At 39.8% G+C, this 22,673-nt stretch overlaps 2 protein-coding genes across 3 annotated transcripts in view; one reads left to right on the forward strand and one right to left on the reverse strand.

Moving 5' to 3' along the window:
• The first annotated feature begins 503 nt into the window (after positions 1–503).
• On the forward strand, positions 504–2,554 carry uba52 (ubiquitin A-52 residue ribosomal protein fusion product 1). Of its 2 annotated transcripts, XM_006808359.3 has the most exons (5): positions 504–639; positions 1,057–1,168; positions 1,561–1,647; positions 1,955–2,057; positions 2,380–2,553. In XM_006808359.3, the coding sequence occupies exons 2-5, from the start codon at positions 1,066–1,068 to the stop codon at positions 2,471–2,473; spliced, it is 387 nt and encodes a 128-aa protein (XP_006808422.1). In that variant the 5' UTR covers positions 504–639; positions 1,057–1,065; the 3' UTR covers positions 2,474–2,553. The 2 variants fall into 2 exon arrangements, with proteins under 2 accessions (XP_006808422.1, XP_087708838.1); XM_087852712.1 differs by lacking the exon at positions 504–639 and having other exon boundaries at positions 2,380–2,554.
• A 513-nt stretch (positions 2,555–3,067) lies between these two features.
• The window catches only part of LOC102783760 (homer protein homolog 3-like), a 54,299-nt gene continuing 34,693 nt past the window's right edge, over positions 3,068–22,673 (reverse strand). Inside the window, exons 6-11 of the mRNA XM_006808360.3 lie at positions 20,655–20,663; positions 17,833–17,969; positions 14,091–14,247; positions 9,895–10,005; positions 8,890–8,970; positions 3,068–7,587 (exon numbers count right to left, since the gene is read on the reverse strand). Coding sequence (XP_006808423.1) covers positions 7,402–7,587; positions 8,890–8,970; positions 9,895–10,005; positions 14,091–14,247; positions 17,833–17,969; positions 20,655–20,663 — 681 coding nt within the window. The 3' untranslated portion in view covers positions 3,068–7,401. The remainder of the gene's footprint in view (positions 7,588–8,889; positions 8,971–9,894; positions 10,006–14,090; positions 14,248–17,832; positions 17,970–20,654; positions 20,664–22,673) is intronic.

Consider the following 22,673-nt stretch of genomic DNA (forward strand, 5'->3'; position numbering starts at 1 on the left):
AATGTCCTTTTGCAATACAGCATGATTATTTCAACATTACAGTGGAAACATAGGCTTTAGTGAGCATTTTAAATAATGGGAGCTCAATTGAAATACAGAATATATTTAAAAAGCTCTGATAAGACACAAAATTCAAGTTAGATATGGAAATGCATACATATGAAAAAGCAGCCTCTTTTTGTTTCATTCATACGGGTTGTCGGTGATCGCAGTCACTTCCAGTTCTTCAACAGCAGGTGTCCGTCAAAGTTTATTTTTGACCACTCTGAATCTTCACAGGCTCATATAATTCACAATGAGAGTCGGCACTCTGTCAATCGTTATATTCGCTTATTTTATGCCGGTATTATTTAATTAACTGATTTGTATGAAGTGTCAGAGCGAATTACACTGCTCACTCCAGTTGTCTGTTTATAAGCCTCCGTGGTGTACAGAGCTGATTATTACAGCGTTCGTCGGGGCTAAATGAAAGGGGAAATATCTAAGATGTTTTCATAATGAAAAAATAAATGTTTAAAAATGTAAACACTTTGACTTCAAATCGCATTTTATTCTCAAAGAGACAGCGAATTAGGAAGTGACGTATTTCAGCGTCAGCCTCTTCCGCTCTCTTTTCGTTGAGGCTCAGCTAGCAGCCGGGTGGGTAGAACGTTTTGTTCAGCAATATTTAACGTTTTTAAGATTATAATAAATGTTTGAATTTGACTAAAACAATACCGCTTTCATCCTTTAATGACAGCATGTATGTTTGATGTAGTCTTACATTAGTTTCAACGAATAAAATTGACATAAATTGTGATTAAATTCCACGCTGACGATAAGCATGTGGCAAGGCCTGCAACGAGCCTCTTCTGCTAGCGCTTGCTAATGTAATGCTAACTTACCAAAAGCGTCGACAGTCGGTAAAATGATGAAAAGAGTTTATTTATTAGGATAAAAGTTGCGAAATCTTTTATGATCTAGCTTTATTATTCATCTCGCAGGCGATTCGGTTTTTACTGTGGTCAGTCAGCTACACGGCTAATAGTAAAGCTAACGTCATTTTTCTGTGAACAGCCTGCAAACATGCAGATCTTCGTGAAGACGTTGACGGGGAAGACCATCACCCTTGAGGTGGAGCCCAGTGACACTATTGAAAATGTCAAGGCAAAGATCCAGGACAAGGAAGGTGAGCTACCATGCCTAATGTGACGTTTGTGACTTCTTGATAAATATTTGGCTGCTCAAGATGTAATTGGTGTACACCTTAAATAAAAGGGACAATTCGAGTGTGCCAGACTCTACGTTTTAATACATGAAACTGCGAATTGGTAGATATTTAGTGTCTAGAACTCTAGTGGCTGTGGTTTTGAATTAGAAACGTGGGTTCTTTGCCCTTAAGACAGTTATGGCTTAGGGTACAAGTTGAAATAGATTTGCACTCAAAATCACACATTAGACAACAAAGGTGACATAGATGGACTTGTTTGGAGAAACCTGTGAAGTGATTTAGCTTTAGATTCTGTTGTAGTTAAGGTTCATGTTAAAGTGCAGATTGGTTGACTAGTGTTGTGTTTACAGGAATTCCCCCTGATCAGCAGCGTCTGATCTTTGCTGGCAAACAGCTGGAGGATGGCCGCACACTGTCCGACTACAACATCCAGAAAGGTAACGGCTGTGTTGTTTCTGAAATTGGCAGTGGCACACAGTAGACAAGCTGCCTATTATAAAACCGTTATGAGAAAGTACTCATTAAATTTGTTTTATATCACAAATGCGTTTTGCTGCAGTTGCCAGTAGTTTGTATATAACACCATTTTGGATATGTAGCTATGGTATGGTGTCATTATTTCTGTGTTAAATTATTTTTGATTGACTTTTAAATAACCAAGGTGTGCGTCAGTTTTCCTGGTAGAGTAGGCTTTCTGTTTAAATATAAATTTGACATTAACATGATGTATTTACTGTTCACCAGAGTCTACTCTCCATCTGGTTCTGCGTCTGCGTGGTGGCATCATTGAGCCCTCACTCAGGCAACTGGCCCAGAAATACAACTGCGACAAGATGATCTGCCGCAAGTAAGTCCAGTCCTAAGTATGAAAATTTGATTATCCTCAGGCCTGCTCTTATTTCTGTTGATATACATTTTAAATATATAATTCAGTGTTGGTAGAGGACCTTATAAACTACATTCGGAGGTCTTTGTATATATTTGAATTGAGAAATAATCAGGTAGATAGAATTACTTTGGTTTGGTTGCACAGTGCTTTAGTGTCACCTGAAATGGCAGTTGGGAACAGCTGACCTTAGTTTTTGGCTGAAGTGGGTTTTCTCAGGATCTTTTTCATTTCTAAACCCTGAATGTTTTTAAATTGGTACGCTGACCTTTTTGTTTTGCAGGTGCTATGCCCGTCTGCACCCCCGTGCTGTCAACTGCCGCAAGAAGAAGTGCGGACACACCAACAACCTTCGTCCCAAGAAGAAGCTGAAGTAAACATTTACAACTAAATTGGCACTTTGTGCTATTTTGTGTTAAAATAAATGTAGAAAAAAACCTGCTGCTTGTCTGATTTGTGTTATTTAATGAAAATGTAAAGGTGTGTGTTTGTTAAATTCACTTGAAAAGTGACCATAAGGCTGTGCTGGCTAAATTAACAGCCAGGAAAAAATAACCAGATTAACTGCAGTAAGGTGAAGCTGGTGTAATTGACTATTGGGATTTAACAAGAGCTCCCAATTAAGTCCTGGGATACTCGTGAAACCTGCTTCTTGGATCTGGTTTAGGATTAAACTTTAGCATCTAGTTTTGGAACAGATCTTATTTTGTGTAGTTTACAACAAAACAACGTGTCAATTGACATCAATGTTGGGCAACAAAATACGCAGCTGGTGTAGTGATTTAGAAGTTAGTGTTCAGGTTTTATCTGGGTGATGATTAAATACAAGTTTTCTCACTGGTTACTGTTCTAACCCAAGCAACATGAAGGGAATAGTAAACTTTAACTATTTCATAAATAAAAAAAGTGTAAATGTGAGGATTAACACCAGGTTTGGGGGGTTTTCATCACACAAGAACCACAGCAGTGACTTTGCATGACAGTTTTAATGTTTAAAACATTTATATACAAATCCCATACAAGCACCTGCTCTCCTCAGATTCAGTTTTTGTACCTTGTACTTCACAACACTTCAATGAGACTAACCTGAACTAAACTATTCTGAGGTATTTAGTCATACTGAAAGGTTAAATGTGTCAAAGCAATGAATGATGGGTAAAAGCTGACATGAGATGAAGATCAGTGTCACTCATAAATTGGCTGTTTGTCGATTCCAGTTGTGGCTTCTGTTGGACATCTTTGGTACTGCGATCTCTCAGAGCGGGCAACAGACGTTTTTTAAAAAGTCCTTATTCCACCGTATTTTCTGAGGGATCCACACTCAAGTTCAAAAATATATCCTTCAAGCATCTGATGATCTGCATTTCACAAAATGTATTGTGAGACTTTACAATAAGGGGTATCAAAGTGTATTATTAATTCTTCAGGACAGGCATATTTGAACAGAACCATAAAGTGCAGTAGTAAAACGTCGTTTATCATTGCAGCCACAGATGATGATGATGATAATAAACACCAAATCTCTAAAAAGAGACAGAAGTGCAATTTAACTCAACAAGTCCTGAAATATGAGTTGGATTACTCCTTTCATGTTATGTAGCTACACAATAATACTGCACATTAGTCGGTTTTAAGACCACTGATTATATTTTGTATCATAATCACGTGTTGTGATATGCTTAATTATCCTTATTCTAAAAGGAAAAAGTATTTACTCTTGCGGCACACAAAAACTACTCCTAATGTGTTAACACAGTATTATTGTGCAGCACTCAAACAGGAATAAGACCGTTTGAAGTGTTTCTGATGTCATTCATGTGGAGCTTATTGAGAGGAGCTGCTAGCCTGTTTTCTTCATGCTTACTAAAGGCTGGTAGCAAATTCGCATAATCTGGTGGAGCGATGACAAAAAATGCGTGTATCAACTATCAACAGGCAATTAAGCTAGAAATTTTTTTATTGCTAATTTATTAATTGTTGCATGTAGCAGCTGATGTTAGAAACCCCCAGACCTTTTGTAACTTGTCAAAGTGATGAAATATCAATCTTTATACCAAGTGTTAATGTGATAATAGCAATATAATGCAGAAATGTGTCATCATTAACATATTTAGTACATTCAGAATTAGAACTGCTGCAGCAATTCTTTTGATTATCTGCACTAAAACTTAAGAGAATCCTAAATCAGTATATCATATACACTGTCAGCTGAACATGCTATAACACTAACAAGGAAAGTAAGAGGGGGTAATAACGGGATGCTATTACATTATATTGTAGTTTATTACATTAACACATTTCACAATTTGACATGTTACGATTCTGGCAGTCACTGCATCACCAGCTGCAAAGACCTGCACCTTATTTGTACCTAGACTATTACTGTCATACGAAGAAATCAATAACTCATTACAGGGCAAGAAGCAAAGATCGATAGATATTGTGCATCAGAAATTCTCATACAGCGCTGACAGACAAGTCAATTAAGTACCAATTTACTAAAACTTATGCAGTTGTGCTTTTAACTGGAGCGGTCCGAGGTTACACGCACACATCCTGGCATGTTTCACCATTTATGTGAGGACACTCGTGCTTAGCAAAGCCTTAAGGGACATTTCACCTCAAAATAAGATACATCAATAGTTTTATTTATCCATCTAAATCTATTTGACCTCAGCTGTAGACATATCTACTTTCTCATCTTGCTATGATACACAGATTTTATTATCATATGCAAAATTTGTTTCCTCCAGCTCCTCCTACACGACCAGTACTTGAGCAACTAAAGTTGGCACACAGGTACATCCTAGGAAGGTTCTTATCTATATCACATGACAGCCACCTAGTAATGGGTTAAAACAACCTGTTTTTTTTTTTGTTTGTTTTTAGCATTTAACACTTCATAAAAGCTTCAAATCTTATTATTTTATAACAATAGCATCTGATTTATATCCAAAAAGTTTCAGTTGTTTATGATATAGTATAGATTGCCTGGCAATCAACTAGCGACAGGCTTTTAAACTGACCTGATTTTAGCCTTTATACACCTGTAACACAGCAAACAATCCTACAGCACAGGCATGTGCTAGTTAATATAACGAAACTAAAAGGCAGTTTTACCTTGTGAGCAGATTGATGTAGGATTTATATTCTGTCCACTTAACCAAGCCTATCAGCTGTATCACTGGATCTACCTGTAATGAGAAGTTTCTACTCATAACAGTGTGACAGCATGTAAACGTTAACAGCAGCCTCATCAGCTCTGTTGTAAACTTGACTAGCTGCAATCTTCGTTTGGGCAGAAAGAAACTAACTCCTACACAAACCTGCTCACACCAAAGTACCAGGGTCAAACGTTCTGCTATTTCTTTGATTTCAAATGCATTGTTTGTGTTTGTGGTCATTATGTTCAAGAGAATGCATAGATGCTTCTAATCGTCACCCTCACCAGAGCAAAAACATGTACATTTTGGGGGTAACTGTCCCTTTAAAGTACCCTTTAGTTGTTAGGGTCGTTCCAAATGTCCTCACATCAATGGTTTAAAACCAGTATTAGTAAACACACACACACGCACACAGCTTCACATTTCTTGGCAGGTATGGGGCTTCTGCAGAGCTCATGCAGGGCTCTTGTAGTGATCTACTCTGCAGCTCCACCGAGCCTCTCTCTAGGGTTATTACTATTATGGTAACTGATAGTGTTAAGCAACAAGGAAAAAGTACACTAAGCAGAATTGTTATATAACTTTGTGAACACGGACAAATGTAAACAAAAGAAAACTTGGCACACACATTGTGAAGTGCAATCTCAGTGTCCGGATGGGAAAACGGCACGTGTACAGACCAGAGCTGCTGATATTACTCTCCATAACAAACTCAGTTCCTGCAGCTTGAATTTTGCAACATTTGTGGCCGTTTTCTCCATCCTAACTGCGAGTAACTCATCGATGAACATAAATAATAGAGTAAGTGGTGAGAAAGAGCAGTCCTTATAAAACATGAACAAAAACAGTTGTACGCTGGCGATGGAGGAGACAGAATGGGAGCAGGTTGTTGCATCTCTGAGTTTGTAGATGTTCGGGCTGGTGTCAGACCAGTCTAGGCTGATGATGGTGAACTGGAGCAGAGTTTATTCAGGGCCTTTGCTTCCAGAGGCTCTTACACAGCTCACACTTTTACCGGGTGCATCTCCACAGTATCAGCAGAGGATCGTCACTTTTTAAAAGCAGACGTGACAAATACGTACATTTAAGAACTGAAAAAAGCGAAAACGCTTCTGCCAAAACTGCACTGAAATAAGCATTTATGGAAAGCCACTTTGTTTCTATGACCCAAATATGGAGATTTATGAAAAGTTGCTTATGTTTAATGTAGCTATAAAATATAAAAGCAGATTATATTTGATTTCACAGCTCTCCCAAGGTTGATGAAACCCTTGCTCTTACAGCGCTGCAGTTTTCATGGTTCGAGGGTTTCAGACTTCCTACTTTGGAGGAAAACAGAACAGTGCAAACCCTGTCAGGTAAAACTCTTCCCTCAATATCTGCCTTTGCAAAATTCTACGGTAATCAACTCTGGGTGTTATGTACCATTAGGATGAAATGCTTCACCTCTCTTCTTTACTATTGAAAATCACAAGGTCAGACTTTGAAAAAAGCCACTTTCGGACATGCACTTCTTTCCATTTACCGCACGGCATTTGAATGCATCGGTTTACATCCAAATGAGCACTGCAGTAACTTTTCTATGTTGTGACTGCAATCCTACTAGGGTGGACCGAGTAACATTTACACATCACTTAACATAGCAGAGGGAAAAAGAGGACAGGGCTCGCCAAGACGCGAGGTAATCTGAGGAATGCAATGTGGAGGGCGATGGTACAAGATCTCTTTTTTTACTCAGTGATGTTTCAGCATTGGCAGAGTGTGTTTAAGTCACTAAAACTCTCCAATCCTCCATGTATTGCAAAGATTGCATCACTTTGTGGGTGCGTCTGAGGGAAGCCATAATGTAAATCTGACTCATGTCTGAATGAGGAGATAAAAAAGTCTGAAAAGTGCTCATTTTTATGGCACCAGCAACAGAAGGGCTTTTATATGAATGGTGTCAATGGCTAACAGCACAGGTGGTTTGCTCTGCACATAGCACCTTTAAGAGGTTTCCAATGCTGGACTGATGGTGAAAAACAAAGAAAGTTCAACTATAGTGTGTTTGCCTCCATGTTGCTCTGATCCCGTCTCTGCTGTTAGATCAGTTAAACTGGAGGGAACGAGACTGTGGAGATGCACCCCAGCTCCTGCTGTGGCTACTTGCTGACCAGTTTTGCCAGACTCTCTCTCAGGTTGTTCAGGTCACCGATTTTGATGTCCAGAACGTCAATGATCCGTCGTACCTCGACCTCCGCGTGCGCCTGCTCCTCCCGGTTGGAGGCCAGGGTTTTTTCGGAGCTTTGAACGCGATCCTCCAGCTCCACATTTCGTCTCTCCAGATCCTGCAGAAGCACGGTTATTAATTCAGGTTTTCATTTTTCACTTTTCATTTAACTCAGTAATTGCTACCAAATGTGCATCTTTGCCCACATTCTTATCCACAAAATGCCATAAATGTTAGTTTCTCCAGAATATGTTGACAAGATTGACAAATTATGTTTTGGGAAAAACCAGATCACAATTGACCGAGTAGAAAAAGTACAGGCCTTTATGCCTTTATGTTGTGGAATAACAGATGTATTCCAGGGAGATACTGCGGCTGCCGACTGCTATAAAATTTGCTAAAAAACTCCTCTCGGAGTAATTCAGTTTAAACTGTTTATAATCCAAATTCAAATCTGCAGTTTCCTGCTTTATGGGGTAATTCTGTATGCGAAAAAGTACAGATCTTTATGGAATAAATCCAAGGACAGCAAAGGTCAAATATGAATGCAGATAATTCACAACTGACAACCCCGGTAAGAATGATAGAGGACCTAATAAAAGCTATGCAATATGCATCAAGTCTCATCTCAAGCATTAAGAAGGAAATTCAATCCAATTTGTTTTCTCCTTGAAGCCCTCAGTTCACCTTTGTAGATTCTTTGCCACACTTACTCTTGTCTGAACTGTACGGTCTCTTTTATAGCTGTCCCTGATTATTCATATGCCCTGGTTTGGGTAACAGCAAAAAGGACATTTTTATTTATCAGATCATGAAAACTGTCAACTAAAAAGAAATCCTTTTTTAGGACTAGAGTGCTTTAGGTCAGTGTCATGCACTAACCTCTAAAGGTTATGCATAAGTATTTTAACAGTTTGTTAAAGAAAAAAAAATCCCTTTTATGTCTGGTTGTTGTGGAAAATCACAACCGGTCAGATAGCGGCACCAATAATTTTCCATTTTGAAGACTTTGACACACATCAGTCAGCCTGGTGAGCATTTTCATTGCTTATCAGGTTGACGGATGTCACACTTGCAATCTAATATAGGGATCCATTATATTAACTGTACACTAATCTGCTGATGACTTTCTAGAACGAGTAGTTACTTATTAGCCAACATACCATCAGAAAACTGACAACTATAAAAGCATATTCTACCGACCTAAAAAGTGACATCATCAAATGTGATCTTTTGTACAGCAAAGAGTAAAAAGGTCCTAAAATGTTCATTTTACTACAGCGTGAGGAAGAAAATCAGCAACTTCAGAACTGATAGTCGTTGAGCAATAAAAATGTGTGACATTTTCCATAAATGTGTTATTTGTGCAGCACGGCAAAGTTGTCCAATTTGATGAGTCAGTCACAAAATTGCAGCTTACCTTGAGTCTCTGCATGGCCTCCTCCCTCTCCCTTTCTAGCTCTCCAACATCTGTTTTCTTGCTCTGTAGATTGTGAATTTCCTGAAAACACAGTAACTCCAAATAATTACAAAACCATCTTTCCAATTCGTGTACATCAATGTCCCGAGGACAAGCGGCATTCCTCGTTAATTTTATAAAGGGGGTCAGTGATAAGATTTGGGACGCCTTCATCTTCTTGGGAAGGAGGGAGGGAAACATGCCACTGTGACCTTGCATGAATCCGGCTGCCAAAAGTGGACTGTGTTTAAACGACGGGACAGATGTGGTTATGTTAATGAAGCTGGCAGAGAGCAGCAGGCTGCTTTCAAAGGAGCATTTTGCTTTTATTTATCCTGAGGAAACGTTTCTTGGCTCAGCGTGTCCTGTCTGCATTAACGGACATTGACTTTACCCACAGAAACATGCACCGTTTGACAAGATGATGTGTGTTTTAGAAAAGTTACAGATGCCGTCAGAAATCTGTCATTCAGCACGGAGGCGGCGGCTCGGAACATCTACATCTCGAGTCTCGGCGTTGCTCGGTCGTGTTCTGTAAGACTGTGACATTTTATCAAAGCACTCTTCAGCGTGATCAAAGCGACAGACACGACAGAGCCTGAAAGCTGAATCCAGATCTTAGCAGACAAACAAATGAAAAAAGCCAGTGAACACATTCTTCTGTCGTTGTCTGCACGAACTCTGCAGCATTTTATCAAGTAGTTACCGTTTACACAAGTACAAGAAAATATTTCATTTAACGCGTTCAAGATGATTTAGAGAACAGATATGACACTTACTCTTTCAGAGTTTTTATGGCATAATTGAATATCAGAAGAAGATTCAGGCTCACACATCCAAAAGACTGCTGGCAGTACATAATGTATGCTCTTGTAAATTAAGCTAGTGGTATACACTGAGCTTCCCTTTAAGGTGGGAAATAGATTTGGACAGTGTGCACTGCTGAGAGGAAATTTGGTGTCTTGCCTGGTCTTTGGCTCGCAGCAGGGCTTCCAACTCCTCCAGTGACCGGCTCAGCTCCTCTTTACCAGGCTGTCCAGCAGAAGGACGCCCCAGCTGGGCTTCAAGCTCGGCCACCTGGAACACACATAAACACACAATGAATAACATTAAAAACAACATTATAAGATAAGAAAAGCAAGACTACCATCTAAATCCACCTTCTAAAGGCTTCCATCCAAGGTGAGTTTTGAGAGATATCACAAATCTTAAAAAGACGGGGGCCTTTTAAATGTTGGAAGAGAAATCCAGAAATAGGAAGTGGCGACTGTCACTCCATGTTTAGCTTTTCTAATCGAAAGAGAAGCATGGACGGGAACATGGGATCACAGATTCAGGCTTTTAATGTAACTCAGGCAGAACTAGTGCGATGCGAAATATTATACTTAATATACTGTAAACAGTAATCGAGCATGTATCAAACTGTGCAAAAAGAAGTCTCATTTGTAACCAGCATAGTTTTGAATCTGACTGATGGAAATCGACAGCAAACCAGAAGTATAGAAGCCAGGCAATTTCAATCTCATTTCCTGAGACGGTCTGATTTAGTTTTAGCTAAATCTAATTTAGTCTTGAAGCTAATCAGTCCAGTTTTCATGTTATTATGTTTTCACATAATCTTTCTCATAGACAGATATGACAAACAAGAATCAGCCTTACAAAAATACCTAAGAATCCAAAGTATAATCCTAACGTGTGATATAATTTTCACAATGCACAGAATTAATTGCTATTAATGCTATTAATGGAAACCAACATGACCACGGCCTATGCACAAACACTTTACTGTCCATCTAACATGTGCAGACACACAGCAAGTGAAGTGATTTTCACAGCTAATAAAAGTCCATTTAGTGAAGACTCATACAATTATCATGCACCACACTGCTGTGCAATTTACCAATGAATCAAGGACATTTTCTTTATTCATTGCCTCTCCCCTGACTCTGCTCCCCACCACGCACACACACTTAAAATGCTTCTGTGGAAAAAAGCTTTGCTGCCAATGGGCACAGCACTGAAGCCTCTCGCCTTGGAGACTTTTTTTTTTAGCTGTTCGAGGGGGTTTGACCTTTTGAAAGATTTTGATGAAAGATATTTTCCCAATCTGACCCACTTCCATGCGTTTAGCATATTAATGAAAAAGTCAAAGACCGTCAAGATTTGACAGACGGTTTGACGAAACAAGGACAAACTGTGCAGCATTTGAAGTCTGAACACGATGAGATTGAGAGTCTGTGATTCGGCTGTCTTTTAGACCTTTGTAGTTTAACAGACAGACCGAGGCACAAACAGTGACAGGGCTAGAGGTCACGATAACATATTTAATTTTGCTCCCCATTTGATTAAAGGAATAGCATTTGATAACGAGACACTTGAGCAATAACGAAAGGTTACCGTTTTACTCGAGATCACTTGACCATCTTAATCACTTTGAACAGCCTTTTGTATTGTATTAAATTAAACGAGTGCATGCCAATGGGGACTAAAACATGTGACTAGACTGCAGCTTCTATTTGATAATTACTTAAAATTAAATGCATCACACAAAATTCTTCCAGTGAAACAATCAGCTCAGTGATTTTATTTAACATTTTGTGCAACCATGCAAGAAAATCTCTGGTTCCAGTTGTTTAAATGTGATTATTTACTCTTTACTGTTCTATGACAATAAATGTATCTGGGGTTTGACTGTTGATGGGAAATAAGAAATAGGAAGATGTCCCCTACATACTTGGGATTTTTGACAAATTATGGCTTCAGTGTGAAAGTTCCTAAATAATACTAGTTTGTGCTTTAGAGTCCCATTTACGATGCATAATAGAGCAGAGCTCAAACAAATCTGAGAAAAAGAAATAGCCGTGGGATTCAAGCAAGCCCTTGATCTTCTACTTTCGGTTTATTTTAATGCCGGTGCTGCAGAAATGGCCGACTTTTCATTTTCTCTCCTTTAAGCGGGTCCTCTGCATTTTACCAGGTAATTTCAAAGTGGCATTTTAAAGATGCCAAGGTATGCTACTCCAGCCAAGCCGAGCTTCACAAAAACCAATGCAGGCTGGGGATGGGGGATGGGGGCTTTGGTTTAACCTGGTCTGTAAGTGACAGCCACCGTCCCCAGAGGCAGTAGCTCCATCTCTCTGAACTCCACACAAATAGTGTAGCATGAGAAAAAGCCTGTAAGAACTGTGGTATCTGTAATATTCCCACTAAAGTTTAAGTGTTTTAAATAACCGAGACGCATTTGCTTACAACCAGCAATAGAGCGCTGACATAAACTTTCTGGTTTATGTGTGGTTAATTTGATTAATTGTTAAATATTTATATGGTATGTGCCAATGAAACTCAAACTAGATTGGCAGAAGAACAAAATACACTAAAATGGAAAAATATACTATTAAAAAGAACCATTCAAATATCCTTAAATGCATACAAATTGCTGTCAGCCTCTCTGTGGTGGACAAACACAAACATGGCTGAAGCTGCTCAGAGTGTGACGAGGGAGGAGAAAGCCAGCCATCCTCTCTCCTTCTACTCCTGCAGTGATTTATCTTCTTCCACTAACTGGGGCACAGAGGGGGGAGGAGGTGGGCAGTATAGGGTGTCCTACCCTCACCCCCCTCCAGGAAAAAAAAAAGGAGAAAAAAAACAAAACCCTGCCACCCTGTTACCAAACCCTGGAGGCCTGCTCTACTTCCAGCCACCTGGTTGACTTTGCTACAGTGTGTGTGTGTGTGTGTGTGTGTGTGTGTGTGTGTTTTGGGGGGGAGGTGTGTAACTTTCACCTGCACTCAGAAATAGATGAATTGAAGATAATAAAAAAAATGCAATCTGAAAAGAGGCAGTACTGTAAAGGTTATAGAGCAGACTGGGTTGCAGCAGCAGCATTTAATTCTGTTGCAATAAAGTTGTGTTGTTAAGCTCGACCAAGGACAGAATTTCCTCTCCCTAAATTAAAGATGAAATGTCTGCATTCTGGCCCTGCAACTATCACGGGAGCCCGTCAACAGAAAATATCCCAGGGAGGGGGGCTGGATGAAAAATGCATCTGCAGTTTGGAGCAGGCCTAGTAGGGATTTCAATGTGATACTGACACATTTGTATAAATGAGTAAAACAAAGTTTTATAGAAGAAACTCGATAGATGCATTTGTGCTAATTTAGGTTAACATCATACCCATAAATATAATTTCTAAACAATTATCAACAACAACAACAATGCACAATGGGCTGCATATTCAGTTTACAAGTCCCCCATAGTGCTTACTGTAAATCACACACTGTAGCATACAGCGCACGAGCATAAAACAGGACACTTACTGTGTTTAGGTTTTTTGGACATTGGCTTTTCAGTCCAGCCTAAAAAAAACAAGTCCGCTGTGGTCTTATTGGAAGGTGAAGAAGCTGTTCTTAAGGAAGGAAAATTGGGAGAAATGCTAAGATGTGCCAAAATACACAAGAAATGAACTGAAAAAAATCAGTGGCAACAGGAGTGACGAATCCAAATGTGAGAGTTTTGGTTCAAATCATTATTAATATGTACAGAAGAGGTCAGGGGAGAGCTACAAAGAGCCCAAACACACTGCCAGTGCAGTTATACAGCCTCCCCAGAGCCGGGATCTCAACAGTATTGACGCTGCGTTGAACATGCGTGGGATCATGTTGACAGGAAACAGAACAAGAGGCAGCCAACATCCAAAGAAGAGCTTTGAATGTCCTTCGAGAAGCCTGGAGAACTAGTCCTGAAGACTACAGAAATGATAAGACTTCCTTAAGAAGTGCAAACTCATTAACGTTGTGATTTACTCATTTACTATATTTCCATGTATGTTTGGACATATTTCCATGAACTGCTACACTTACTTCCCATTTTCCTAGAGAAATATAAACAAATGAGGAATGGCTTAAGACTGTGATATGGCACTGTACTTTCTTTTAGATCAATAAGTCTCATTGGTCGTCTCATTACCGTCTTTCATAAAGTGACTTCAAATAAAATTCTGTATTAACAAGTCAATCAGGCCCTTATCGTTTTTCCTAAGACTGTGAAAGCATCTTCAGTGTCATCTTATGTCATCTCATAATGTGAATTTCTTCAAACACTGACTGAAAAAGACTCAACATAAGCCTGCTGTAATAACTCCTCTGTGCACTACATAAGGTCACCTGGTCTCGGAGGCGATCGGTCTCTTCCTGGTATTCAGCCAGCTGCTTCTTCCACTGTTCCACACTGCTGTTAGCTTCCTGCAGTGCTGCCACCAGCTTGGCATTGCTGTCTTGAAGAGTGAAGAGTTCAGCTTCCAAGTTGATCTCGCACATAGACCTGAGGACAAGTTCGCCACACACAGACTGCGTTAATTCTCCTGAAGAACTGGTACTCTGATTCTCTTTGTTCACATGAACCAAATCAATCGAATGAACCAATCACAACCTTTAAATGATGCTACTTTAAACAGATAATGTTTGACACTGTTGGAACGAAACCTTGGAAAGGAGAAAGCAGAGGATAAAGAGGTAATAGAGTGAAACATTTCTATTATCCTGCAGTAGCTGTGTGATGAAGTTTATTGACATTTAATGAATTTAAGGAGACAGACGAGTTCTGCAAATTATGAACGTTATTATGACTTTATATTTAATGTCTTTTTTCGTCAGTCATGTCTTTCAAGTTCTGGACAAGTGCTACTACAGCGAGCTTTTTTTTTTATTATGCCTTTAAAAAGCTTCAGCAAATATTTTTTAGGAATTATAGTGGACCAGGAAATGCAAAAATTATTATTATGGCATGATAATTTTTCTTGGGTTTTTATTTTTAGGATCATTTTGTTCCAAATCTGCAACAGAGCAGAGCAACACTCACCTTCATCAGTAGGAAATTGTACCACAGGGTACTAAAAAAAACCCCAAAACAACAGCAGTAATTTGTTCTGCTTTATTAAGTTGTGGGAAAGATTCAGTGTGCCGGTAAAGGTCATAATTCAGTGGGGATATTTAATAAAGCAGAGAGCTTCCTCTTTAGGAAGCAGAGTCTCCACCATAACGACTAAAACTGGCAACCATAATACCCCTCACCATAGCAACGGGAGAGAAGGGCCTGCATTGGCCTAAAACAATCATAAAATAAAACTGTTGGAATAATGGGCTGTAAAGCAGCTGAGAAGTGCTTCACTGGTCCCAGATGGAAGGTTGAGGGATCAATAATGACCGCTGTGATGATGATGATGATGATGATAATTACGAGCTGCAAAATTTAGCACCTTTCAGGCCTGGGTGGTTTTAAGTCATGGACACACATACAGATTAAAAAGAGCACAAACGTTATGGTTAGGCCTCAGGTGATGGTGTTTAATCTGCCTGCTACAGAAGAGGCACAGATATGCACACATACCACACTGCAGACCAGGGGAGAGTCCACCTGTAGAAGAGCTCAGACCGACTCACTGCTGCTTTTCTAGGTAATTAGCTGCAATGTTTGAGCTTATGTGTAAGGAGGGTTCATTTTCAGTCCTTGGCCATTCGCTCTTTTTTTATAAATACATAAATACTAGGGGTGCAACGATACTCGTATCGATATTGAACCGTTCGATACAGTGCTTTCGGTTTGGTACCCATATGTATCGAACAATACAAAATTTTTAATTTATTTTATCAACTTTCCTTCTGACGGTGCTGTCTGTGTTGAGCGCTCAGTGGATCTGCGCTCGACAGAGCAGCCTAGGCGGAGAAGTCGAACGCAGATTCACTGAGCGCAGGGCAAGCTAGCAAGACAGAAGTTAAGCTCCTTGCAACATGGCAAATTGAACCTCCCCCACCTTCATTCAGATCTGGCGTTTGGAACTATTTTGGTTTTCATGTGACGTATGACCCTGAAGGTAAGCGCGTCATGGACAAAAGTAAAACAGCATGTTGGATGTGCCACCCAATGCTCAATTACATTGGTGGGAACTACTGCGTTAGCGCAGTTAGCTCGTTAACGTTTTGGCAGTCCAGCCCCACACACTGGGCGATCCGCGATAGCTCGTTAACGGAGATTTGCCGTGTTATGGCGTTAACGTCATTTCAACGAGATTAACGCTGACAGCATTAGTGGGAACAAAATGAATATGACTGCACATTTACGCAGACATCGACCTAGTGCAAAGACAAGTGGAAGCAGACAAAAACAACAAGCACGCATGCTACAAACTTTACCCGAGTCATTTAGACAGCCGTTAGCACATGATTCTCCTTATGGGGACCTGATATGTTTAATATGCTGCTGAGAATATAGCCCAGAAGAAGCGTATAGTATAGCTTTTATTTTGGAAAGAGACATTTCTCTGTAATAAACTCTCTTTTCCAAAGATGAGTGATTTCTCGATCAGATATATTTATTTTTTTTATTACTTTGTTGTTTCAGCAACATTAAATTTGAAAACTGTACTTTTGAGTTAAAATATATATTTATAATTTTAATAAATGACAAATTAAAAAAGGCATGAACATTTTTTTCGAAAAAATATCGAACCGTGACACCAAAGTATCGAACCGAACCGAACCGTGAATTTTGTGTATCGTTGCACCCCTAATAAATACATAAATAAAAGACTGTATTTCTTGATTTTTAGGTCCTAGAATAAATCAAAACTAAATATTCCAGATGTGTGGTGCCCACACGCAGAACTATATATATCTCATCACTTGCTACTGAGCTAGCACTCAGTCTCATCTTTCATTTTAAAATGATGTGTTCTTATTGTAAACACTTTGAGGCATCTGTGATTTCGGATTGCATAAATAAAAAATAAATAAAAATCACACATTTGCTTGACCTGCTTGACCCATTTAACTTCTGATTGGCTAAACACACCTGATTCCAGCCACTCAGGAGTAAAGCGAGGAAAGCTGGCCATAGCGGTGCTCGTTTCCCATGATGCAGCTCGATGCCACGGTGCAGAAATCACCTGAACGTTAAGTGAAATATGAACTAAAAAGGCACAAATCATTCCGGTTTCCACTGCATGTTCACTAATGATGTTAATCTGAAAAGAGAGCATTCAGATGCAGAGTGAGCGCCACTTCTGCCTCCAGGATGAATAACGGTTTTCCTCATCTGTGGAATACATCCGCAATACCATCACTACGCGCCAAAGAAGTCATGCGTTCAGTTTCTTTGAATGCGAAAAGCAGAGAAGTGTGACGTCTTAACAATGGCGTGCACTCTATAAAGGCTTTACAATTTAATGGCTCGTAAGTCCGCCTCAGACAGGATACAGGGGACTTTTTACTCAGTGCTTTGAGTTCTTACATATGCTCGTGTAGCCAAGCTGGGGGTTAGACACTGGATTATACGAGTGGGTACACTGCTACGTGAAACAAAAGATGGAGGATCCAAGTGATGAGCTTAATCAAAAGATAATCCAGTACTTCAATACGATCAAAATCTGGCAACATGCGTATGAATACATTTAGGAGGAGAAACCTGATGTCACTCGTGAATAACAGGGAGTTTTCTTATAGTTAAAGCGTTACTTTATCCATTTATAGTACAGTATGTAAAAGGAGGGAGTGACAGATTTATTTAAATTACTTTTGGATTTCCAGTAAAGAAAACACTTGTACTGTGACTAAGCGATACAGAAAAGTTTTCTTAAGGTAGCAAGCTAAAGAGAATGCTTTCTAAAAGTTTCAGTACTCCCACATGCACATCTGACAGTGATAGCCCATGGCTGTTTGACACCTATAAAATAATCTAGAACAGTTTATTGCTTTATTTTTATATAAAAATATAGCAACATGATATATTTTTGCTATGTCAGAAGAGGCTGAAACATTTTCATTTTATGACTTTCTTTCTGTCAGTATATGCATCTGTTGAGGGAGTTTTAAGCATTTTGGTGACTCGAGCAGAAACACAATCTGTCATTACCCTTCAGACAACATCTTCTTGACCCTTTCTTTCTCTGCTGTCAGCTCCACTTCAGCACTCTTGCTGCGAAACAGCTTTTCCTCCCCGGGCCCGTTCACTGTCAGCAGCGGCGGTGAATGCCGGTCCTCCGACAGCTCCTGAAACAGACAGCGCACAGACCAACGGGGATAACAATACAAACAGGATCTGAACACTGAAGAGATGACATGATGTCAAACCATCAGTTTCGTGTAGTACAAGAAAAAAAGGCTAGATAAACCAGGACCTTTCATGGAAGCGTTATTGGAAAAAGGGGATTCTTCCTTGTTTGCGATTACGCCGTAAATCCTCAGGAGCTGCGCTGCAGTTTTCATATCAGACAACAAGAGTGCTCAAGCAGAAAGTGCACGATTAAGTGGCAAGAGCACTTCAACAGGGTACATTTCCAGTATTCTGCATTGTTATATTGAGTGTGTGGTAGAAATGACATTGAATGCTTTGATAGACCAGCATGGCCAAGCGCAGGCCAATAATTCTACATTTCTGTTGCTCTTTCTTCAAAGCATAGGCTTAAACTGGTGGCCCCTCTGTTAACATCCCTATACCCAAACCTGTCATCGGGACACAACAGACCAAACACAGTAGCAACAACACAGGACAGAGCTCAACATACCGGTGCTTGATATGTCCCATCTGGGCTTCTATAAACAGGCTCTACACAAAGCGAGCAGCCATGTGTGGAGCCCAGCTGCTTTTATACAGCATCACAGATCTGATTGGACTCTGATTCAACAAGAAGTGACTAAGGTACAGCTGCTGCTTCCAAGGGCTCATCTTTCCGTGTGTGTACAGAAAAAGTATGTGCATCGTGTCACCGTGTGTGCATTGGTTGAGAAATGACACACACCGCACATCTGGTAAGAGGCGAACTGGTAGCACAGGTTACATACTGGAGGGATTCAACGTTCATTTTGGAAGCTGGTTTAGGGCTTAGGGAAAATTAACTTAATTTCAGACTAGCTTGTGTCATAATAAAAGTAAATAACAGATATAAAAATCAACTTCAAACAACAACAGCTGTTCGACAGCTGTCTTCCATATCACATGATCCTCCTCAGCAGATGTCATGGAATATTTCATGTTCAGACTTTTATTCTGTCAAATATATAAGATTCATCACCTTAAATATGAAAGCCAAGTCTATTTTTTAGTCACTGCCTTTTTTGAATAAATATTCACTCGATGAACCAAAACCAATCGTCCACACAGTTTCTTTATCTTTGAATCAAGGGTTATCAGCCCCATTGCCAAAGGCGTATAAAATCAAGCAAAAAACAAACATTTATGAAAGAACAGGTCATTTTAAAGAGTTTCCTAAATGCTAGAAATTCCTCAATCAACCTTAAGTGTTATTATTGAAAAATGGGCTGTAAACCCAGTAACTGACCTCCAAACCTCCTTTGATGTTAGCAAGGGACTAAATTTAAGATGGAATTATTAATAGGAGGCTACAGAAATATACCAAGACATCAATGTAAACTATTTGTTTTTTTCTGAAAACTAAATAACAGATGAATTATTGAAATAACAAGAGCCTTCTTAAAATTAACCCACAAGAACCCACCGCTTCTTTACACATTATCTGAGCACAAATTTTTGAGATATTTGTTAAGCTGAACATCATAACCATATTTTAGCCCAAGTATTTAGCTTAATCAAACTGAGCAACATAAAAAGAGACCTAAAATCTGACATTATACTTGGCTCGTCTAACCAATCTGCTTTGATATTTACATTCCCTGCTGCCCAGAAAATGGTTCATGCTTCCTGTCACACACTTTTGGGAACCACTCTGGTAAATCTGAGGCTGTGGGCTAAAAGGCAGCTCCACTTGCTTTTTAAAAGCATGCAGATGAATTAGCTCAGGCACATTTCTACACCACCCGTCGCCCTCTTTCTTTCTTCTTCTTCATGGAAACCCGAACCTGAATTCGTCAACGGCCCAGTCTCTCACTGGAGTATCGCAACCCTGCACTTACTGTAGAAAGAGCTTGTATTATTAATTTGAGTGAGCCTGACTCTGTTCCCCTGAGGACAACGGTTTATTATCTACAGCTCAGCAGCTCCGAGTCTATGCTTATGGATGGATATGGAAATAAAACACACAGCTGACTCGATGTGGATGAGCTCTGTGTCCAAAGGAAGGAATGAGAGAGGAAGAAAATCAAAGCTAAAACAACTCCAGTCCGGACCCAACGAATCGACTATGTGTATTGCTGAATAATTCATAGTACAGATCATGTTTAAGTCATAAATGGGATTGCAAATTTACAGCAGGTTCCCCCTTTTTTTAAATTTGGTGTGTTGTTTGCTAACAGACTGAGTGGAAACAAAACAGAGACGCTAAGAACACGGACTAATTAGCCAGAGTTCAAAGAACTTCCAGTTTTTAAAGGATGTATTTGTGCATTTTTTTGTTTTCAGGAGATGTTGGGGAGAAAAAAGAAATCAATGAAATGTTTCCCCTGATGATGGGGGAGGCGTGATGAATTCAGTTTTCTGTATTTCTTAAATTAAAAGAAAAAATACAGAGTCGATTACACTCTTTGTAGTTGTTGTTGTTGTAGCCATACTTAAAGATTGTTTTCCCTTTCGCGGCAAACTCTCGGTTTGTTCTGAAGCTTTAATTTGCTCTCAAGTCGACTTTGATCAGTCTCCAGATAAATTATTGAGCACGAGTGTCCGTGCAACACCAGGCCTACGAGCAGCAGTTCCTCCAACAAAACAGGAGCTGCTCGTCTTTGTTGTGTTTGTTGTAGGTTGGTGTTCGTGTTTTCACGCACCTGTGAAAGCTGAGATGGATGAGCGTGCGTCCCACGATGCATCAGCAAAAGAGAAAGAAGAGGAGAGAGAAAAAATGTTATTATATGATAAAAACCCCTCTTAAAGTAAAGGCAAAGGCAGTTATCAGCAGCATGGCGAGGGATCTTTTTTTTTTTGCTTGTGGATTTCCTCTGCGTGTCACAGTGAAACAATTTCTTAGACATTTACAAGTGACTTTGGTCTCCTTTTAACAAAAACAGCCTTCACCGTAGTAGGAAACTGGTGCCACGCAGCAAGAGAACTTGTGAGTAAGTGCAGCTCGCAGATGCGGAGGGAAAGGTGAAGGTTACAGGCAAGCGGCCGAGGGACGAGACAAGAATTAATCTGCACATCATAGTAAATGATGCTTTCAAGGGCTTTCAAATCTGGCTTAAGCACAGTTATTTTAACTACACGTATACTGTTTTCCAGACATTGCATGCCACTTGCTTGTGTGGAGTTACACAAGGTTATTGGCAGAAGCACTGACTCCAGCTGAAGGACGAACACACGGACAAACTGTACCAACAGATTAAGAGGCGCTCAGAAGTCCCGCCCACACAGTTCTGACTGACGGACAGTCCATGGAAACAACAGCAAGGCGAGCTTAGCAACAAAGAAACATTAAGAGTAAATATAAAAGAAGAATAAACGCAGCACATATTTTTCCACTGTCATCATAAAAGAGAACATTCGGTTTGTGATGCCCAGCTCAGCAGGCACTCATACACGTGCGCGTTGTGTTGTTTTTTTAAAACACATAAACAGCATCTTATAAACTTTTCAGGGTCCTGAGAGAATCCCGGCTTGATAATCGGTGGAATCCCAGAAACTGTAAATATTCAATTGCTTTCCTGAGAGCTTTTCTCATGACGGCTCCGCACCACTGTTTGTCTTAAGTACATCCACACTGTTTACTTATTTATCCCAGCCTCAGTCCATTTGCTTCCTTAGCTCTATAATGCCTCTCTTTCTCTCTCAGTTATACTCCCCACTTGACTTATTCATGTCTCTATGCATCTGAAGGTACCTGCACAGGTTTCCCTTGAAGCACCTGTCCTTACCCACTGAACAACACACAGTCACGCATTCACTTTTCAGCTGCTTTTAATGTAAGGCAGGGGTTTAAAATATTGATAGCTGGCATTTCTGACTCGATATGCATAGAGTGAAGGAGACGAAGAGGGAAAGAAACAAATGTTTGCTGGCCATCAGAGGATGGTAACAGCTTCTGTAGCCTGCTGTGATCACGCTGAGAGAAACACGAATACATATGGACTGTTTCTGACATACATTTACTGTGCAGTCATGTTTCACCTCATTTCAAACTGGATATTATTGTAATAATAAAAGAAAATCCTTCTAGAAGTGAATTAATGCCAATAAAATACAGGAGTTTATCTGGGTTGGGGTTTTATTCTCACCGAGTATTAAAACCCTTAAATACAATGAAATATTCTTCCTAATTATTTCTCAGTTCCTTAAAACTATTATCCCAGTTACAGCTCTGTCTGTTTATCATTGTTCATTTATTTTATCTCGCCAGCTTCACCGTCTCCTCTTCCATCTCATCTTTAAGCTCTGCAAATAAGCCAGAACGCTGGAGCTCCGCTGCATGCAGATCCCCTGCTGCTATCCACACACACACATAGAATATGTGCTCGGTAAAGCCCGAGGCTGCAAAGATACAGCTCTGCAATACCGCGGGGCTTTTACTGACCAACTGTAGGTGATACAAGACCTATTGATGCACTGGCAAGAAAACAAAACAAGACAAAATAACGCAGCTTCTCTGCAGAACTGCATACGGGGAAGTTAGGAAGACGTTTGTCGGTTTATTGTGCCTTTGCTCAAGTATTTTTGAATTTTTAATTAAAGAACAATAAGTTTCTCAACAAACGCTTGTATAATGCTTTAAACTCCGCTCTGCACAACCGAGCGAGTTGCTGTCAGGCAGAATGTGCCCATGTGTTTGTAGAGAACTTTAAACAGTACTCACA

This window comes from Neolamprologus brichardi, chromosome 15, assembly GCF_056152115.1.
Source record: "Neolamprologus brichardi isolate AB-2024 chromosome 15, ASM5615211v1, whole genome shotgun sequence".
Lineage (NCBI taxonomy): Eukaryota > Metazoa > Chordata > Actinopteri > Cichliformes > Cichlidae > Neolamprologus > Neolamprologus brichardi.

Bases quoted from the DNA above. Each gene is read 5' to 3' on its own strand.
- uba52 (XM_006808359.3), top strand. From the start codon at position 1,066: ATGCAGATCTTCGTGAAGACGTTGACGGGGAAGACCATCACCCTTGAG. The intron at 1,648-1,954 runs GTAACGGCTGTG...ACTGTTCACCAG, and splicing joins CGACTACAACATCCAGAAAG to AGTCTACTCTCCATCTGGTT. The intron at 2,058-2,379 runs GTAAGTCCAGTC...TTTGTTTTGCAG, and splicing joins GACAAGATGATCTGCCGCAA to GTGCTATGCCCGTCTGCACC.